This window comes from Doryrhamphus excisus, chromosome 23 (assembly GCF_030265055.1).
Source record: "Doryrhamphus excisus isolate RoL2022-K1 chromosome 23, RoL_Dexc_1.0, whole genome shotgun sequence".
Lineage (NCBI taxonomy): Eukaryota > Metazoa > Chordata > Actinopteri > Syngnathiformes > Syngnathidae > Doryrhamphus > Doryrhamphus excisus.
In genome coordinates, this window is record NC_080488.1 from 13,383 (window position 1) to 30,566 (window position 17,184).

At 43.1% G+C, this 17,184-nt stretch overlaps 3 protein-coding genes across 6 annotated transcripts; 1 reads left to right on the forward strand and 2 right to left on the reverse strand.

The window, feature by feature from the left end:
• Positions 1-733: 733 nt before the first annotated feature.
• On the reverse strand, positions 734-4,835 carry zbtb3 (zinc finger and BTB domain containing 3). 2 transcript variants are annotated; one of them, XM_058063992.1, is made up of 4 exons: positions 4,685-4,835; positions 2,655-3,354; positions 1,936-2,015; positions 734-1,753 (listed from the first exon to the last, which is right to left on the reverse strand). In XM_058063992.1, the coding sequence occupies exons 2-4, from the start codon at positions 3,349-3,351 to the stop codon at positions 1,076-1,078; spliced, it is 1,455 nt and encodes a 484-aa protein (XP_057919975.1). In that variant the 5' UTR covers positions 3,352-3,354; positions 4,685-4,835; the 3' UTR covers positions 734-1,075. The 2 variants fall into 2 exon arrangements, with proteins under 2 accessions (XP_057919975.1, XP_057919974.1); XM_058063991.1 differs by having other exon boundaries at positions 734-2,015; positions 2,579-3,354.
• On the forward strand, positions 4,765-7,011 carry trpt1 (tRNA phosphotransferase 1). Its single transcript, XM_058063999.1, has 7 exons — positions 4,765-5,009; positions 5,143-5,224; positions 5,825-5,994; positions 6,087-6,264; positions 6,340-6,396; positions 6,470-6,580; positions 6,651-7,011. Exons 1-7 carry the CDS (start codon positions 4,977-4,979, stop codon positions 6,671-6,673), a joined length of 654 nt encoding a protein of 217 aa, XP_057919982.1. The 5' UTR covers positions 4,765-4,976; the 3' UTR covers positions 6,674-7,011.
• fermt3b (FERM domain containing kindlin 3b) lies at positions 6,993-16,756 on the reverse strand. 3 transcript variants are annotated; one of them, XM_058063988.1, is made up of 16 exons: positions 16,667-16,756; positions 15,963-16,162; positions 15,279-15,403; positions 13,025-13,258; positions 11,782-11,898; positions 11,124-11,292; positions 10,621-10,723; positions 10,234-10,341; positions 9,900-10,034; positions 9,739-9,785; positions 9,533-9,657; positions 8,520-8,626; positions 8,228-8,449; positions 7,883-8,007; positions 7,634-7,775; positions 6,993-7,396 (listed from the first exon to the last, which is right to left on the reverse strand). In XM_058063988.1, exons 1-16 carry the CDS (start codon positions 16,670-16,672, stop codon positions 7,226-7,228), a joined length of 2,136 nt encoding a protein of 711 aa, XP_057919971.1. In that variant the 5' UTR covers positions 16,673-16,756; the 3' UTR covers positions 6,993-7,225. The 3 variants fall into 3 exon arrangements, with proteins under 3 accessions (XP_057919971.1, XP_057919973.1, XP_057919972.1); XM_058063990.1 differs by lacking the exon at positions 16,667-16,756 and having other exon boundaries at positions 10,234-10,365; positions 16,016-16,412; XM_058063989.1 differs by lacking the exon at positions 16,667-16,756 and having other exon boundaries at positions 10,234-10,365; positions 15,991-16,412.
• Positions 16,757-17,184: the final 428 nt, after the last annotated feature.

Below are 17,184 nucleotides of genomic sequence, written 5' to 3' on the forward strand. Positions count from 1 at the left end.
GTGACTTAAAACTTTGATACTGACCTTAGAGCATTGCTTGTGCGGCGTCTGAGTTACATGGCAACTCCAGTGTTCTCCAACGCCCTCCGTCAGGGTGTTGGAACGCCGACTCCATACCGAATTAAATTGGCGCCAATGAAAACGATGCTGTTGCAAGACAAACCGTTTCTTCGGCACTTCTTCACGGTCGTGGCGGTGGGAACTGTCAGTATTTTCAGCCCCAAAGCGTGTTAAGGGGCGGCCTGACTTCGTCAGAGAAAGAAACACGGTTGCCGCCTGCTTCCGGTCAACTTTTTCGACTACCCAGCAACAAGAGAACAGCGCGCGCGCACACGAGATCCCCGCACTTCCTGGTTCACGCTCAACCCGCCCCACATAGCTGGCCAAACACATGAGATATATGACCAGTCTATACACTGAGATCTTGTTAGAGAGTTAAGATGAGGCATTATGGAAATATTTCACATTGAACTTAGTATATTGCATTTAGAGCCCTTAATATTGCACAGTGAATGGGGTCTGGAGTAACTATAGTGACTATAAAAGCAAGTATTGCACAGATGTACATAGTGGTGTAGAAGTCTATTTGGAGCGGTGCTGGTTGTACAGACACACACACACACACACACACACACACATTTAAAAACACGTTGCAGGAGGAAAAACCCTTCCCCTACCAATTAAAAACATACACATATAAGGAAGACGAAAAGCAAGAGGCAAAAACACAACCCAAAGTAGCTGCTGTCTTTATTTTGATGATGCCAAGAATGTCTTTTTATTTACGGGGGAATGAGAACTGCCGTCATCTCGTCTTCTGGCCCGTGCACCTAAGACCTCCCCACTTCAAGTGGTGGGGGGCACCTTACCTATCACATCGGTTTCCTCCCCAACCCCACAAGGGTTACATGTACCCCCTGGTTGGGAATCACTGGTGTATACACTTCATTGGGTACACGTGCATGGAAACTTGAAAACAAAACATAATGTTCAAAAGCGGATCTCATTTCAATTCATGGACCAAATGTTAATTAACGTCCAAAATATTAGTGTATTTGTTAAAATGTATTTTGGTTTAAAAGTGTGTGTCAGTATGTTGGCCGAGGGGGGGAGGTTGTGGCATCAGTGTTTGCTCCACGTCAGCTTTGCTGCGTTTGGCCGGCAGCGTTTGGTCGTGGGCCTTGCGAATGTGTCTGTAGAGGTCGCCGGATTGTGTGTAACTGCGGTAGCAATAGCGGCACTCGTAGGGGCGCTCTCTCGTGTGCACGATTGCGTGGCGACGCAGGGTGTACGTGCACGAGAAGGTTTTGCCGCAGACGCAGCATGTTGGGACATCATCCACGATGACCCCCATGGTGTCCTGAAAGACGGTTAAAAAGGTGGTGTGGTCCGAGTGCGGCTGTGCTGCAGATGGTGGAGGAAAAGAGGAGGCGGTTAAGGATGACACATCTTGTGAGGAAGGGCCAACCCCTGAGCAGGAAGAGGAGGAAGGGGACAGAGGGAAAGTGTAGTCGGAAGAGATTTGGCGAGAGGAGAGTGTGTTCATCTCCCCCTCTTGGACATCATCTTCAGAGTCATCGTCCACCACTGGCGCCCTCCGCCTGCATCCATCTTTTTCCTCCTCTAGTTCTTCATCAGAAATAACAATGGCCTCCATTTCCACTGTGGCATTTTCACCATCGTTGTCCTCTTGGCATATGGGAGGGTGAGATCCACTTCCTATCTCCCCCTCAAGGCCAGCCCTTTGAGGTGTCTGTGGAGTGACAGGGTGGGAGTTATGTCTTCTCTGCTGGAGTGAGATGGAGCTCTGGATTTGAATGTGGGGATGTGAGCATGGTTGCGGTGAATGTGGTGGCTCATTTTGTGCACATGAGGGTCGGTCTGACACTTGAACCACCATGACCATGTGTTGTGCTTCCTCCGCCGCACACTTACGATCACGCTCTGTTGGTTCTGATTGGGGAACAGCCAGTGTCTGGCTATCTGACGGCAGTGAAGATGAGGAGGGCTGCTGACTGCAGAAGAAGAGGAAGAGGAAAAATGAGACAAAAACATATGGCGTGTGTGCACTGCAGCCAATGGTGGAGCCACTCCCATTACATTTGCATACCTCTGAAATGACAGAGCTGTGAAATTGTGAGGTCTACATTGAGTTATCAAGTGCAAGCATAAAGAGATTTCATCTTGGGTGTGTGATCCAAGATTGTAGCGTAAACAAACCAGAAGCTATTGACGATGCAAAACAAGTGGGCGAACATAAGCCAAGGAAAAATTTTGGCTAAAATGTGTGACCAAATTTAACCGAAAAACGCCTTAACCAGGGGCAGATTTTAACCGAGGAGCCACTGTATTGCATCAATAAATGCAAGGATTTTTGCATTTAATGGACATTTTCAAATAGACATGGTAGAATAAGAGTAAAATGAACAAGAAGGAATTCTATAAAATGTGATTTGGAAAAAATTAAACGGATTTCAGAGGGCCCTAAAAACAATAAGCGACCCAAATCTACATGTGGTCCACAATACTGTCTTCTGAACCATTTGACAGTTCTTTGGCTATTGCATGCTGTTTGTACCTGTATGTCTCAGTGGTGCTGCACGGGCTGTAGAGAGTTGTCCCACCCTGGCTGCCAGCCCCCAACCTACTGATACCTCCAGACACCAACTTCAACTGTCCTGCAGCATGGCCCGTGGCCTCCATGCCTGGCTGGGTGGTGTCAGCGAGATCAAGACTCAAGGGGGTCTGAACTTGTGACACTGATGAAGTGGCATCAGTCTTGTGCCCAGACTCCAACTGACTCCTGTCTTTCATAACAGACACCGACGAGAAGCCTGCTTCCATGGCGATGTGATTTGAGTCCTTTGCTGCCATGGTCAACACCGCCTCAGCGCCAACGTCATCGTGCCTCCTGGACTCTGTTCCCTCCCTCAAGCTCTCCTCAGGACGAGTGCTATCTGCCTCAGCCAGAGGCCCTCGTCTCCGCAGTCTCTTTTTGCACACTCTCACTACTTCGTTCATGTGCAGGAAGCTTGCCGTCGCCAATATGTCCTCCACCGGCGGTGACTTCTCCAGCTGCAGCACACCTTCGTAAATAAAGTCCAGCAGCAGACTGAAGGCAGGCGCAGAGACAATGTCGCTGTCAAGAGTGACAGAGCTGCTGGACGCACCGTTGCCGCTCAGAGAGTCACAGTAAAACATGTGGAAGAAAGGTGAGCATGAGGCCAGAACAGCCCGATGAGCCAGGAAACGGGTGGAGCCCACCTGGACGGTGCAGTCACACAGGAACCCCCGCTGGCGCTGCGACCGCAGGGCTGACAGTAGCTGCTGGGAATGCTGAGGAAACTCCATGACCTGAGTCACAAAGAAGGATGAATATGAGGAGACTAAATATACCATAAAAGTGATGAATTCCACACCTGATGAGGTTGACACCTGCAGTGATGAGACCAAGCTTTAACCACATTGTAAAGCTCATAATGGTCAGTTATATCATTGAGTTTACTTTTGTGGTTGCAGTTTGCACTGCACTGCGTCATGCTGAGAGCTTTTTCTTGTGTGTGTGTGTGTGTGTGTGCGTGTGTGTGTGTATTTCAAGAAAAAGCTTTGTCATAAAAGTGAAGATGCCTATTACTAATATAAACTTCACACATTTCCCCCCAATGTTGCTATTTTTTAAGTTTCTAAATATTTAAACTCTTTTTAAATAATCTTCATATGTTTTCTGTTCATAATATTATAACTTTATTCCCATATTTTATAACTTTTTCCCCAACCTAATTTCCCCAAAAATACAACTTTATTTTGTCTCAGAATATTAGAACTAAAAAAAATTAATTAATGTGTTTTTGAATGTCAATATTTTTCCTCATCAGTTCAGTTTCGGAAAATTGCCACTTTCTTTCTCTTTAGAATAAACGTTACCCCCTTATTATTTTTTACTTTTGACTTCATTCTCAGAAAACAGCATCTGTTTTTCTTGATTTCGGCTGTTGTTTTTTCCAAGCTACTTCAAATTTCTTGTATTCCCATAAACGTTTGACTTTATTTAGGAAACATGACTTTTTATGAAACTTTTTTCATTTTCCCAAAATTACAATTTTATTTACTGATGTGTTTGTTCCTCATAAATAGCACCAGACTAAATATGTTTTCTTTTATATTTCAACTTTATGCTACAAAATATATATTTTTTCTTCATAGCACTATAACATTATTATTGTAAAATAATTAATGATGATTTTTCAAATTGCTGTTCTTCTTGGTAGAATATTTGAGCGATCGTTTGGTCGATGACATTGTGACATTAGCGAGTTAATACAAAAGTTAATTTTTAAGGCCGTTTGTTGGAAAATGAAAACATTGGGTAGCAAAACATGTCGGTCAGATGCTGCTTCCATGGTAACATGTCCTTATCCATGCGTTCTTCCTGTGTGAACTTATAACAACTGCAATTCGTTGCAGGCAAAACAATCACAAGCTTGTAAGTAAATGATTAAGATCATAAAAAGTCTCAATGCAAGTGCAGAATGAAAATCAACAACACGATGCTAGCTAACGGCTAGCTAAACGTGCGCCATCACTGGCGTCCATTGCCACCAAACTGACCTTGGATGACGTGTCAATTAATGCGCTCTATTCTAAAATTTCACAAGGATACAAATATATATATATTTTTTTATACCTGGACAGTCGCTTTCTCTCACGGACAAACCGCAGCTTCTCCCTCAAGTCGCCGACACCTCGGTGACACCGGAAGAGCTACTGGCCTGTTAGCCCTCACGTGATCATCCTCTTTCGGAAGTGTATTCAACAATAACAAAAGGCGATGACGAAATGAAACTCGAGTTCCGTGCCTTTTAGTTCTCCGTGGCCCTCGGTTTGAAGGGCTAGAAAGGGGAAGGACCAGAAAGCGGATTGGGATCCAGCCCAAGTCAAGGATACAATTGTTTAATATAGTCTTGATACTTGTCAAAATGGATCGTAAGAGAGGCAACCGTGATGGGGGGGTGAGTTGCAGTCTCGTGTTTCAAGTTATCGGCTAAATATAACTCGCTTAATTCCAGAGACGCCGAGCTCAAAGTAGTAAAAAGTGGAAAAAGCGTCATATGTCCCCTTTAACACTTTGCTGTCCCGTGACAGGACAGAGATGTCAGATTGTCTAAATCTATGTCCTACGCTCTTCGCCATGGTGCCAACCAGATGGGTCTTTGCTTAAGTTCAGGTGAGTCGGACACTTTGTCTGTACAAATGAGTTCTGTTCCTTTGATACCTTGTAAATCGATGTTTTTTTGTGTATGTCGGAAATTGTTCTTAAATGAACACCTGTATACAGAACAGACGAGGGACACATAAAATACAGGAATAAAATCAGGAAACACAAATTGAAATGAAACAGTAACAAAAAGTAAACATGCCGTTTGTCACTGTTGATATAATCAGAGCAGAAGGATACCACCTTTGAATACCCAATTGAATATGTTCCCTCAGCTTTGAACAATACATGTTGAGGGCTTGTTGATACGTATGACATATGATGCACGGAACATATAAAATATTAAAATATTTTTCAGCAATGTGTTTTGAAAATGAGTAGTTATGGACTGGAGACCCAATTGGGCCATAGCTTGATTCCCGTTTCAAATTTGACATTGATACTACAAAAACTACACGTTACACAAGTTCGGATCAGTTGTTCCAAGGGGGACCCTTGGTCACACAGTTAAGTCACTGATACTACAAAAATTGAGTACAAGGGTGTGCCTTGGGAAATCCTTCATCACATCTAGTAAGACAGAATAAGTCACTATAAGTCTTCTTATAGATGGTTTTCTGCTTGTGGAGGACCTCCTGGCTCACCCTCAGTTTCGATCATACAAACAAGAGGATGTGGAGCGAGTGGTTGCCACAAATGACAAGCAGCGTTTTAAGCTGTGTCCTCACCCTGAAGATGGCCGCTTGCAGATCCGAGCCAATCAGGGGCACTCAATGCAGGTCTGGAAAATCACAGAAACTTGTCTGACTGGGATAGTTTCATTCAGATGTCGGATCCCAGGTATCTCAGGTCCACTTACTGTAAATCTTAGGTCACAGATTTAGAACTGAAGCCCGTCCTGGGTGGGTCTTCAGACTGTCCGACTGAGGCCGTTCATGGCTCCTACATGCGCAACTGGACCTCCATACAGCAGCACGGCCTGAGCCGCATGAAGAGGACACACATCCACCTGGCCTCTGGTTTGCCAGAGGACGATGGTGTCATCAGTGGTACGCTCGTGTGTTTGTGCATTTCACCTAACAATAGACACATTTTAAAGAAGTGTGTTTTGTCTGACCTACTAGGTATGAGGAAAAACTGCGATCTCGCTGTATTTATCAACGTGCCCAAAGCACTTGCTGGTAAGATTTGACCCAAGCGACCGATATCCAGTACACTTTTTGCAACTTGCCATGATTGACTGTGACTGCACAGATGGCATTGAATTCTTCTGGTCGGAGAACCGTGTGTTGTTGACAACAGGGGACGCAGAGGGAAAGCTTCCCCCCAAATACTTCAGCCGAGCTGTCAGACTCAGACCGACAAGTAAGATAATTGGATCAATTGAATTAATTGTCCATGGTAAAGGTGACAATGAACCGGTCATTCTTTTTAGAGAGCATCCTGGTGCTGTCATAGCAGACGAAAGAAGATAATCATCGACAGCATCAGTGATTTAAATCCAGCAGTGCATGCCGCTTTTTCCACAAGCCACCTACTGTATATTTGATGCTACTGTGTTGACCTGAATATAAGACACTTTTCCTGGGGAAAAAAGAGACAAAAAAAAACACATTTTGTGTTAAAAATAGTTTTCACAAAAACTTTTATTTTCTTTAATTGTTTAATGATATGATATTTTATGAACTGTCCTATGAATTTCTTAAAGAGCTATTTTCAAGCAGATCCGCTGTGGCGACTCCTTAACCAGGAAAAAGCCGAAAGAAACAAACAAATATAAACATCCAAGCATTCAACCTTTAATACAGTGTGGGGTGTTTATTTGATTCAAAATGTATGTGGTGAACACTTTATGTTGCTCTGTATTGTTGTTCTTTCACTGTTTTTCGTGACAAGGAGGTAAATGTGCTATTTCATCTGGTCACGTCACTGGTACGGCAGTGCCTGTTCAGTATGATTGTCCACCATTGAGATACTTGGGAGGATCATCCTTTTGTGCCTTTTTAGTTTTTACAGCGCTTCATGGCCGCCAGTCAGCTTGTGGAAGAGCTCTTCGTTGAGCGTGTCCCGACTCCGTGTCGACATAAAGATGTAGCCCCCGATGAACTCGTGAACTATTTTGCAGTCGGCTGTCACGCAGCTGAAGGCGACGTTGATGTTACCTTCAAACTCAATGGCCACCTGCAGGGTGTGGAAAGTATAGAAATATGGAAAAGCAACACTTCCATGGAAGTTACCTCTTTCACGTTTTTCAAAAGACATCCCCGCCGGCAGCGGCCATTTTAAAGGATTTTGACTGATCTTTGAAGTCACTATCTGGCTGATATTAAATTTAATATTTTACCTGCACTTGGGTCTTGCTCCCTGCATACTGGGGTCGCTACCACACGACGGTAATGTTACAAGTGGGACTCTCACCTGTTTTATGTCCCAGTTGACGTTCCACTGCTTCATGTTGTTGTAGCGCCAGGTCTTCACCACGTCACCCACACCCAGGTCGATGCGGATCATACGGTTAGGGGCAATGCCTAGTACCTCATCTTTACGACTACCTTTAAACCTGTTGAAAATAAACAACAAATATGCTTCAGTTTCCTCTCCCTTCTGCAAAGGCCTTGCTTTGGTACATCTATGTTAAAAATGTTAAAACCATGTGTGAGACAGGACCTGACCACTACGTATGAGACGCCAAAGTCGGGCAAAGCCTGCCAGATTTGCAGGAAGCGTGTGACCGCATCGATCAATGATAGCTGAGCCACGTTCTGGTACGCGTCCAGGATACGAGGGGTCAGCTGAGTCGGAAACACAATGTCAAAATGAATCCCATTTTTGTTGTGATGTGTGTGGCATACAGTCCCTCGATAAATTGTGATTCGAGCATCGCTCCTTATTCTTGTGTAGTACCACATACTCGCTATATATTGCTGTGGTTGGTTAACGCTAGGTGTAGCATTCCTTTCTATGTTGCCATGTGAAATCAATGCCCCTGATGAGAGTTTCTCTTCCTTGTACCTGTTTAGTTTTGTACTTCTTATGGTAGCGTGGCGACACCAAGCTGAGGGTGTTGATGCTTTCGTCTGAAGCGTTTGCACTGCCATGGGAACTAGAGCTGATGTTTTGCATGGCCAGGAAGGAGCGGATGCTGCGTATCTCACTCTGGAAACTGCTGTCTGCCAGGCTCTTGCTCTTGGATGCCAGGCGACATCCGGCCATCCAGCGTGCATACTGCTCCTCCTGCAGGCACATGTAGATGGTTGAGACTGTGTTCACAATGCCGAGAAAGTTTGACACATATCCAGTTCACATTTTCACAGCGGAGGTAGACTTCGTTCATTCCCTCAGGCGCGGGTATCAGGAGCCGGATGAGGAACTTCTGAGCTGCCATGTTGACGTCTGGTGCCACCTCACAGCCTTTGTACAAAAGTAATAAGTAGGTAGTCCGAACTTCAAGGAAAAGTGCACTTTTTTTTAAATTAAATTAAAATCCTTAATGAGACATGAAAACAAGTGTTTTTCTCTTTTCTGTCCCTTCTAAAGATGTAAAAACAGGTTTTAAAACAGGCATGTATGGGGACACACCAATGGGCCTAGAAAGGCGGCTATTAAAAGAGCTGGAGAGAAGAGAAGGTTTTATGGTTTTCTATCCATGTTGAGAGCATGTAGTAACAGGTACATTCATGGTAACATGTCGTACTTATAAATACCAGTATTGGTCATTTTCAGCATTAGCGGAGCTTCCTTCCTGCACTGATTTCACATAGCAACATAGAAAGGAACGCAACGCCTAGCGTTAACTTTTCCAAACTCAAAATCAAAAGCACAATATATAGCATTACCTTTTGGTAGTGGCCTGACACATTGTGAGCGTGGTGATGACGTGATGCGGGCGAGTGTTTGATGAAGGTAGTCGCTAGCTGGCTAATAGCTAACGGGTGTGGTGTGGGGTCACTAGTGAAGTAGTTCTAGGGCGCAGCAATGTTCATAACAATAATATTAACTATGAGTTTAATATGCAGTTCACATTATACAAGGTCTTATAGGTGGAGTAGGTGTATCCCCTTGCATGCCTCTGTTAAGCTGTTTTTACATCTTTTGAAGGCACACAAAAAAGAAAAGTGTGTCAAACAAGTGGCTATCACGTTTATGAGGCACGTGCTAACTTTGCTCAACAGCTTTGCTCTCATGTTGTCATTATAATACTGTCTTATCCTCAAAACTCAAAATTACTCAAAATTGCCAATGATGGGCATTTTTTTAAAGTGCAGTTTTCATTTAAATAACTCCTGGATGGATGCGTCATATCAAGTTGTTCTGTACCTTTTAGATTAATCTGTTGAATCGGCTCTCCAATGCTCTCCTCTTTGCTCTTAAAATAAGAGATGGAGGCATCCTGGAACTTGAACCAGTACTGCTTATATCCTTTCAGAGTCAACCTCTTGGGCCTGAAACATCAACATTATATCAAGATAGGCTGAGCTGCGTTAAGCTTAGAAATAACCTATCCCATTGGTAACGAACAGTACCTGAAGATCTTCAGGTAATCGTTAAGCTCGGGTGCAGTCATGTTATCCTGCAGAAAAAGCAACAGATGCTTTGTTTCTGTTGCATGAGGTGTTAATTCCAATTCTCAAGTACTCAGACGGCTGATGCGATTAAATGAAGGACATTAAAATGCAAGTCTAACCAGCATCTCAGAGGCAGAGCTGCCCTCGCCCTCCATCTTGACTTCCAGGGACTGAAGTGCTAACTCAAGGTCGTCCATGGCTGCACCCGAGCAGGTTGTCTGGGGCTCGGACTGTGACACCTTGCTAATGTGATACTGCAGGAATAGAGATGGCACACAATTTTTGCTGCATAACAGGTTGCAAAATCAAATCTGAAATCACCCTGTAGCACTTTTAGGTCAATGCAGTCAATTATTGAATAATTTAATAATATCGACTCATACTGGGCAAAAATTCACTTATCACGGTTAAGTCTGGAAGCAATTAACCGTGAAAAACTAGGGACGAGTGTACCTGCAAAGCTCCAAAAAGCATCATCTCCTCTTCTGTGCAGTCGATATCTTCCAGAAGGATGGCCCACCGAGCCTGCTCATACAGCTGGGTCAGACGCACCATATCATACTGTGAAGGAAAGGACACCGCCCGCTATGCCAACATTTACAAATCGACTCATACAGTATCTCACAAAGGTGAGTACACCCCCACATTTCAGAAAGCATTTTTAATACACTATATATTCTTAAAGGACAACACCATGTACACGAGCAGCCAGTGTACAGCTTGTGTAGCTGTGACTATTTATGCAGTATAACTGAGTCTTTCCTCCAGTCAAGCATGATGGTGGTAGCTATGTAGGCTATTATTTCTATATAAAAATAGAATAATCAAAAACACACATACCTTCGGTTCGATGTCACAGAAGGCAAAGTATTTGAAGCGAAGCCACAGTCGGTCATTTTCTTGGATTGCCTGCTGCATGAGACAGCGAGACGAATCCAACCACCTGAGAGTGAAATCACAAAAACATATCAACTTATATCATCATGTTTAGCTTTAGTTATGTTGTCACCATTCTTTCTTAATTTATTTCAAACACACATACAATGTTACCTCAAAATGCATCACACATGCAATATACACGCATATACATACATGCATACATACATACATATACATGCATACATATATATATATATATACATACAAAGACACACATATATGTACACGTAGTATGTGTGTGTGTGTATATATATATATATATATATATATATATATATGTCAGAATAGGAGCAGGAAGAAACAAAGCTTATTAAATCCTACCACTTCGTCCACACATACACTCACAGAATGACACGCACAAAAAAACAACAAAACGTTTTGCATTCAGATAAGGATGTGTGTACCTGCCATTGATGTGGGCCTTGTCCACTACACTGGCTGGGCGGTATTGCTGGTTTATAACCCCAGGGGCAGGGGGAGGCTGGGGGACTGACAACATCTTGTAGATGGCCTCCATCTGTGGCGAGCCGATGAAATGAGCTGGCATGCCGTTATACAAACTGGGTCTGGATGCTGCAAACCAAGGTGGAAAACATAACTTTCTAACACTTATCTTCCACTCCTATGTATGGCCGGATGACTGCACAATATCGCTTGTACTTCTGTATAAGTGACAAGATTAATAAAGGGCCATCTCAATGCCAATGAGGCAGCTTACCTATCCATGCCTGACATATAGTAGCAACACAGCCCATGCCTGCGGTTTCAGTACAACGAAGCCCAGTTCTGACTGCGAGGAATACACAGGCACTGGACCCCCACTTTGTCTCATATCATAGAATCGGTATGATACATTTTAGTACTTTTTGAAACCGTGACCTTTTCATAATGTGGTATACATTGAAGCCAGTAACCGACCCACGCCTAGTTGTGACATTGTATCTAGTGGCCTGGCAGGTTCATTCCACAGTTTCAGTCGTTTTGGAATACCTGAGACAGCATCTCATACACTGAGGCAGCTTGGCCTCTGTGTTGGGCCATTAGTTGTTTTTTTTTGAGTACCTGAGGAAAGAGGCACTGCCGTCAGATCAAAAATCTCCTCTGCCGAGCCTTTCTCTTTCTTCTTTTTCTTCTCCTCTACGGGCCGAAGGAGGGAGAGCTCCTCCGGGTGGCGAATGTCTGTGGAAAACTTGAAAATGTCACAATGCATTCAATGCACACTCTCATCCAACCTTGCAGTGAAAAGACTGGCTAACCCTTGTCTGAACCCCTCATCAGGAAAGACTTTCCAGTCTACGTAGAAGAATTCTTAGTTTTTAACTTTTATTTTTTTCCTACTTTAAGGTTACTTTGGCAATGGTAATGGTAACGGTAACGGTCATGGTTTCATTTCATTAGAACATGCATCAGGTTACAATTGAGTGCATCACATAATCAATTCACAGTTCCAAATGTCAAAAAGGAGTAGGAAGAAGCAAAGCTTATTAATCCTACCCTTCCATCTGGTACTTTCACAATCAGTAACTGTTACATTTGTTCACTTCCTGCCTTTCGGACATAATTTAATTTCTTTTTAAATTTTTTTTTGACACATACCAAAATATGAGGTGATTGATGTGTCAATATAGTGATATATATAGCACATCATGACTGGTTCAAGACTCTTCATCCTTGTATTTAGCAAACATCAACTGCTTGTATTGTTTCTTCAATTCACTCGTCGTTGTGCAATGTTTGATTTCCTTACTCAATCCATTCCATAGTTTGATTCCACATACTGAAATACTATGTCTTTTTAAAGTTGTCCTAGCATAGAAGTGTTTCAAATGTAGTTTTTCTCCGAGATCATATTTCTCCTCTCTTGTGGAGAAGCATTGGATGACATTTTTAGCTAATTCCTCGTGAGGAAAAGCGGTAGAAAATGAATGAATGAATGAATGGTTATTTTTAGCCTTATGTATTATTTTAACTGTTTGAATATTAACTATATCAGCAGGGACAGTCGGCAGGCAGGTTGGGGGCGTGGTTTGATCCCTAGTTTTTGACACGCAAATGTAAAAAAGCGCTATAAAAGAGATGTTCCATCTCTGTGAGTAATCTCCGTTGAGTAATAAAGCTCTGCATGAGACCAAACTGGTTTTTCCTGCAACAGCCACCATAGCGCTTTTTAAGCTACTCAAAGGACCCTTTACAGTGAGATAAAGGGCCGTTGCATTCTTTAATTTTTCACGATGTGGCCCTCGCTGGAAAAAGTTTGGACACCGAGACAGAATATCGTGAATGTGTGATAGAGGAAGACACTCACTTAGTAGTCTGCAGATGCCCATTACTGTCTGGAAGACTGGGCTGGAGAAGCAGGCACACAGCCTCAGGGTGACGCCATTGGGCAGACCCAACCTGAGGGGCTTGTGTTGGGGCATGAAGACCAGCCGGGCGTCAGCATGAATGCCGTACTTCTCCAAAGTCCAGGACGTCCGCAGCAGCCACCTCTGCTTCTGATCCCACCACAGAGCGTGATCTGACCAGTCACGCTTGACCTCTGCATGGGGGCGCACACAGAGTAAATACCAAATTAAGGGGGTGACCTTCTTTGCATAGTGATTACCAACACAGCTTGAATCAGGGCAGGTTGGACAAAAATGCAGTCAATTAAAACCAAGTCTGTGTTTGTTTATTTTTTAACATCACACTCACAGCTCAAAATGTTTTACTGTTTGTAATCAACCAAAAAATGGAAGGAATAAAGACATATAAACAGATACAATAAAGTCACTAGTAAAAGTATGCACGCTGACACCTGCACTTTCTATTGAAAGAGACTAGCTAGCTTACAATGCTGTAATTGGGATACAACCTATTTTGACTTGAAGCCCTGTAAAAAAAAAACCCTCTAACAACGAGGCATGGTTTGATATCCATGCTATGATCATGCATTAACATGTACACTGATGATAACATGTAATAATTGCCGTATCATGCCCTATTTGGATGATTTTAAAACACCACCCAAACTTCTTTCCTCAGAAACGGAGACGGGAGAGTGGCTACCTCGCTCTCCATTTGGCTACAAAGACTCAACATGATGCTAGTTTGCTGTCTGCATTTTTTACCCGAGGACTGGAGCACACGTCTTGTGCTAGAAGACACAGCCATCCCAAGGAGAGCGGACATCGTAAGTGTTGTTGTTGATGGAACTAGCATATGTGTATCAGTGCACCTACAAAGTGTAGTATTATATAACTATGACATGTTATCATCAGTGTACATGTTAATATATGATGACAGCATGGATATCAAACCATGCAACGTTGTTAGAGGGGTTTCTTCTACAGGGCTTCATAGTGGAAATTTTTGTATCCCAATTACAGCAATGTAAGCTTGCTCATATTAACTTGTTTGCACAGAAAAAGGGAAAGAAATATGTGTTCATGTTTCACATAAGGATCGGGAATGATGGGCAAAATTCCCCAAAAAGTGCAGTTCCCCTTTAAATGGCTTATTTACTCTGATTATATCTACTATACAGTCGGAGTTCCAATATCCCTACGTATATCACGATACAGTTGTTAAAAAAATAATAATAAACGATGACTGTTTCATGGTGGCCTATGGCCTAGTATCAGGCAAACACATTGAAAGTCAAGTTACAATCATTGTTTCACATCACATTGTTTCCTTGGTTTCTAGCTCACTTAATGCTACGTTCACACCGACGCCGAATGTCGCGCTTTGAATCGGCGACGAATTTGGCGTCATTTTTCAAAAAATCTCACAATCTCCTCAGATATGTTTATGCTCTGATAAGCTCTGTTACGCAATGGAAAATTTCGAGATCCCGACTGCATCCCGCCTCTGATCCAGAGCATATTGTAGCGACCCTGACGTTTTCATGTTGACGTTGTGCTCTTGGGTGTCCGACTGTTCCGGGTGACTGTGAATGCACCAGGGGGTGGGGGCGTGTCTGGTGGAGGAAGTACTGTTGTGTTGCTGGCGGTGGTTGCAACGGCGTGGTTACGGCCGACAGTAGCCAGTAATATTGTTGTGCAATAAAAAGCTTGTCAGCGATCGCAATGGTACAACTAAAATTACAGTTGTTTGGACAAATATGATGACAACAAAACTAGTTTAAAGAGTTACATTTTTTGGAAGTACAATGTTGTAGTTATTCATGTAAGAATATAAGTGGTTTTGTCCAAATTAAAAAAAACATGGACGGTGCGAGATATCATCTCTTAAGTTAAAGTCTTATGAGCTATTTATGTTATCATCATTATGTCTGTCCAAACAAATGTACATTTAGTTCTATCAGGCATTAAAATGAACAAATAAAGTTAAGCAACAAGGGTGGTGTAATCATTTCTTCCATGACTGTATATGTATTATTGTGGTGACGAGGCATCAGCCATGTTGTGAGACATGACATTAGATTACATGACCTTTCACACTGCATAGACACAAAGCAAGCCAAGTCTCACGCCATCGCCGAGACAGACATGTCCAGGCCGAGTCCAATACAGTGTAACAATGCAACCTTTGGGACAAGGAGATGTGTGACTCACGTGTCTTGTCCACCAGCTTGAGGATGACACCTCCCACATGGAGGTCAGAGGTCACACTGAGGCTGACAGGTAGTGCATCAGGCCCCAAGTCCTCCACTGTGATGGACAGGTCCCACGCCGCCATGCTGTATGAGACATAGGAATGGAATACGTGACATCCGTTTGTCAGCATAGAATTCTTGCACACATTTTATTGCCATAATATGTCGACTGTGACCATTTAGACAAGGAACCGTAGGAAGGTTTGGAGGGTTGTGATACATGCACTTGATGGGTGTGTCTGTTCTCACATGTCCAGTCTGACAAGCACTTCCTGCTTCTGCCTTAATCGCCAGGGAAACACATACTTCCGCCTTTTTTTGAGCCAACCAAGAGGATATTCAAATGCCAATATGGTCACAAGCCCAAATGTCAATAATGTCAATAAATACATATTGTATGTGGAGTGAAGTTCGTTTGACATTTGTGAAGCATGTTTGACACAAACTGCCAGTATATAAATAGATAAATAGATGATAAATATCTCCTGCTTCTCTTGAACTCTTTTGGAATAGACATTTGGATGGGTGCCTTCCAACCCCCCCTGGCAGCGTGTGTGCAGTCAAACAAAAGCATACAGTGCTGGCACGCCATAACATCACTTTGTGTCCTTTCTGTCTCACACACACGCAAAAATCACACTACCGTCGGTCTGCTTTGTTGAAGCTTTTACCAAATGTGGAGCAGGATGACTTCACCTCTGTTAGATCCCTGAAGATATTTCCCCAAATGGAATATAACAATGTTTTGAGGCTGTAGCTCCTCTCTCGGGCTGGACAGGCTGTGGTCTGGTACTGCGTCTGTTGCTGGTTCCTTTTTTTCTCTCTCGTTTTGTCAGTTTCCGTCTGGCGGAAGTGTACAAGAGACACAAGATTTTGGTTGACAGGTTGTGTGATATATACGTAGTTGCCAATGTGAAGGACATGTGGGAAACTAGATTAGCTGGTATCTTCAACAGGCGTTCAAAGCACTTCATGACTCGATCGGTCTGAAGTCATTGAGGCCTGAGGATCTAGGGGACTTCGGAACAGGTACAATTATGGCTGCTTCCCAAATGTCTGCTATTTTGTGACTGCTAAAGAGGAAGTGAAAACCCTCTGACATGCCTGGTCAAATGCAATCAATGAAAAATACAAAATGCACATGAAAGAGAAGGAGGCTTTGGCTACCTTTCATAAATTATGCATCAAAGAAGTGCAACACCCTGTTGCCTTCAATAAAAGCTTCACTTGCAAGTGGTGTCCTTGGCAAAGCCTTGACCTGCTTCACAATCCTTGCATCTTCCATTCTAAACACATGGGACGCTGATGGGAACATAGAGATCAATACCCATGAATAAAGCACCTCACCTGCATTAGCTAGTAGTATTAAAAAACCTCAAAACATCCACGGATGATGGAGGTAGATTTTTTAACGCAGAATTAAAATGGCAACATAAAGCTCATTTAAGGAGTCATTTCAAAGGTTGCAACGTTGCCACTTTGATATTTTCTAAAGCAATATGTGTAAATACGCTAAGTCCATCCATCCATTCATTTTCTACCGCTTATCCTCACTAGGGTCACATGTATGCTGGAGCCTATCCCAGCTGTCTTTGGGCAAGAGGCGGGGTCCACCCTGGACTGGTGGCCAGCCAATCCCAGGGTACATGTAGACAAACAAGCATTCCCACCCACATTCATACCTATGGACAATTTGGAGTGGCCAATGAAGCTAGCATGTTTTTGGAATGGGGGAAGTCATATACTGTATTTCAGGAAAAAAACTGCAACTCAGCTTTTTCATATAGGTGAAAAAACTTTTTATATTATTTGTATCAACTCTGCTCTTTACTCTTCTTTCCACATTTTTGGTGTTGTTTTTCTAA

Excerpts from the sequence above, each read along its gene's own strand:
- zbtb3 (XM_058063991.1), bottom strand. The coding sequence starts at position 3,351 with ATGGAGTTTCCTCAGCATTCCCAGCAGCTACTGTCAGCCCTGCGGTCG. Across the intron at positions 2,016-2,578 it reads AGCACCACTGAGACATACAG|TCAGCAGCCCTCCTCATCTT; the intron begins GTACAAACAGCA and ends CTTCTTCTGCAG.
- trpt1 (XM_058063999.1), top strand. The coding sequence starts at position 4,977 with ATGGATCGTAAGAGAGGCAACCGTGATGGGGGG. Across the intron at positions 5,010-5,142 it reads GAGGCAACCGTGATGGGGGG|GACAGAGATGTCAGATTGTC; the intron begins GTGAGTTGCAGT and ends GTCCCGTGACAG. Across the intron at positions 6,265-6,339 it reads GGACGATGGTGTCATCAGTG|GTATGAGGAAAAACTGCGAT; the intron begins GTACGCTCGTGT and ends CTGACCTACTAG.
- fermt3b (XM_058063988.1), bottom strand. Across the intron at positions 11,899-13,024 it reads GGGCATCTGCAGACTACTAA|ACATTCGCCACCCGGAGGAG; the intron begins GTGAGTGTCTTC and ends AGTTTTCCACAG. Across the intron at positions 10,342-10,620 it reads TCTGTGACATCGAACCGAAG|TATGATATGGTGCGTCTGAC; the intron begins GTATGTGTGTTT and ends TTTCCTTCACAG.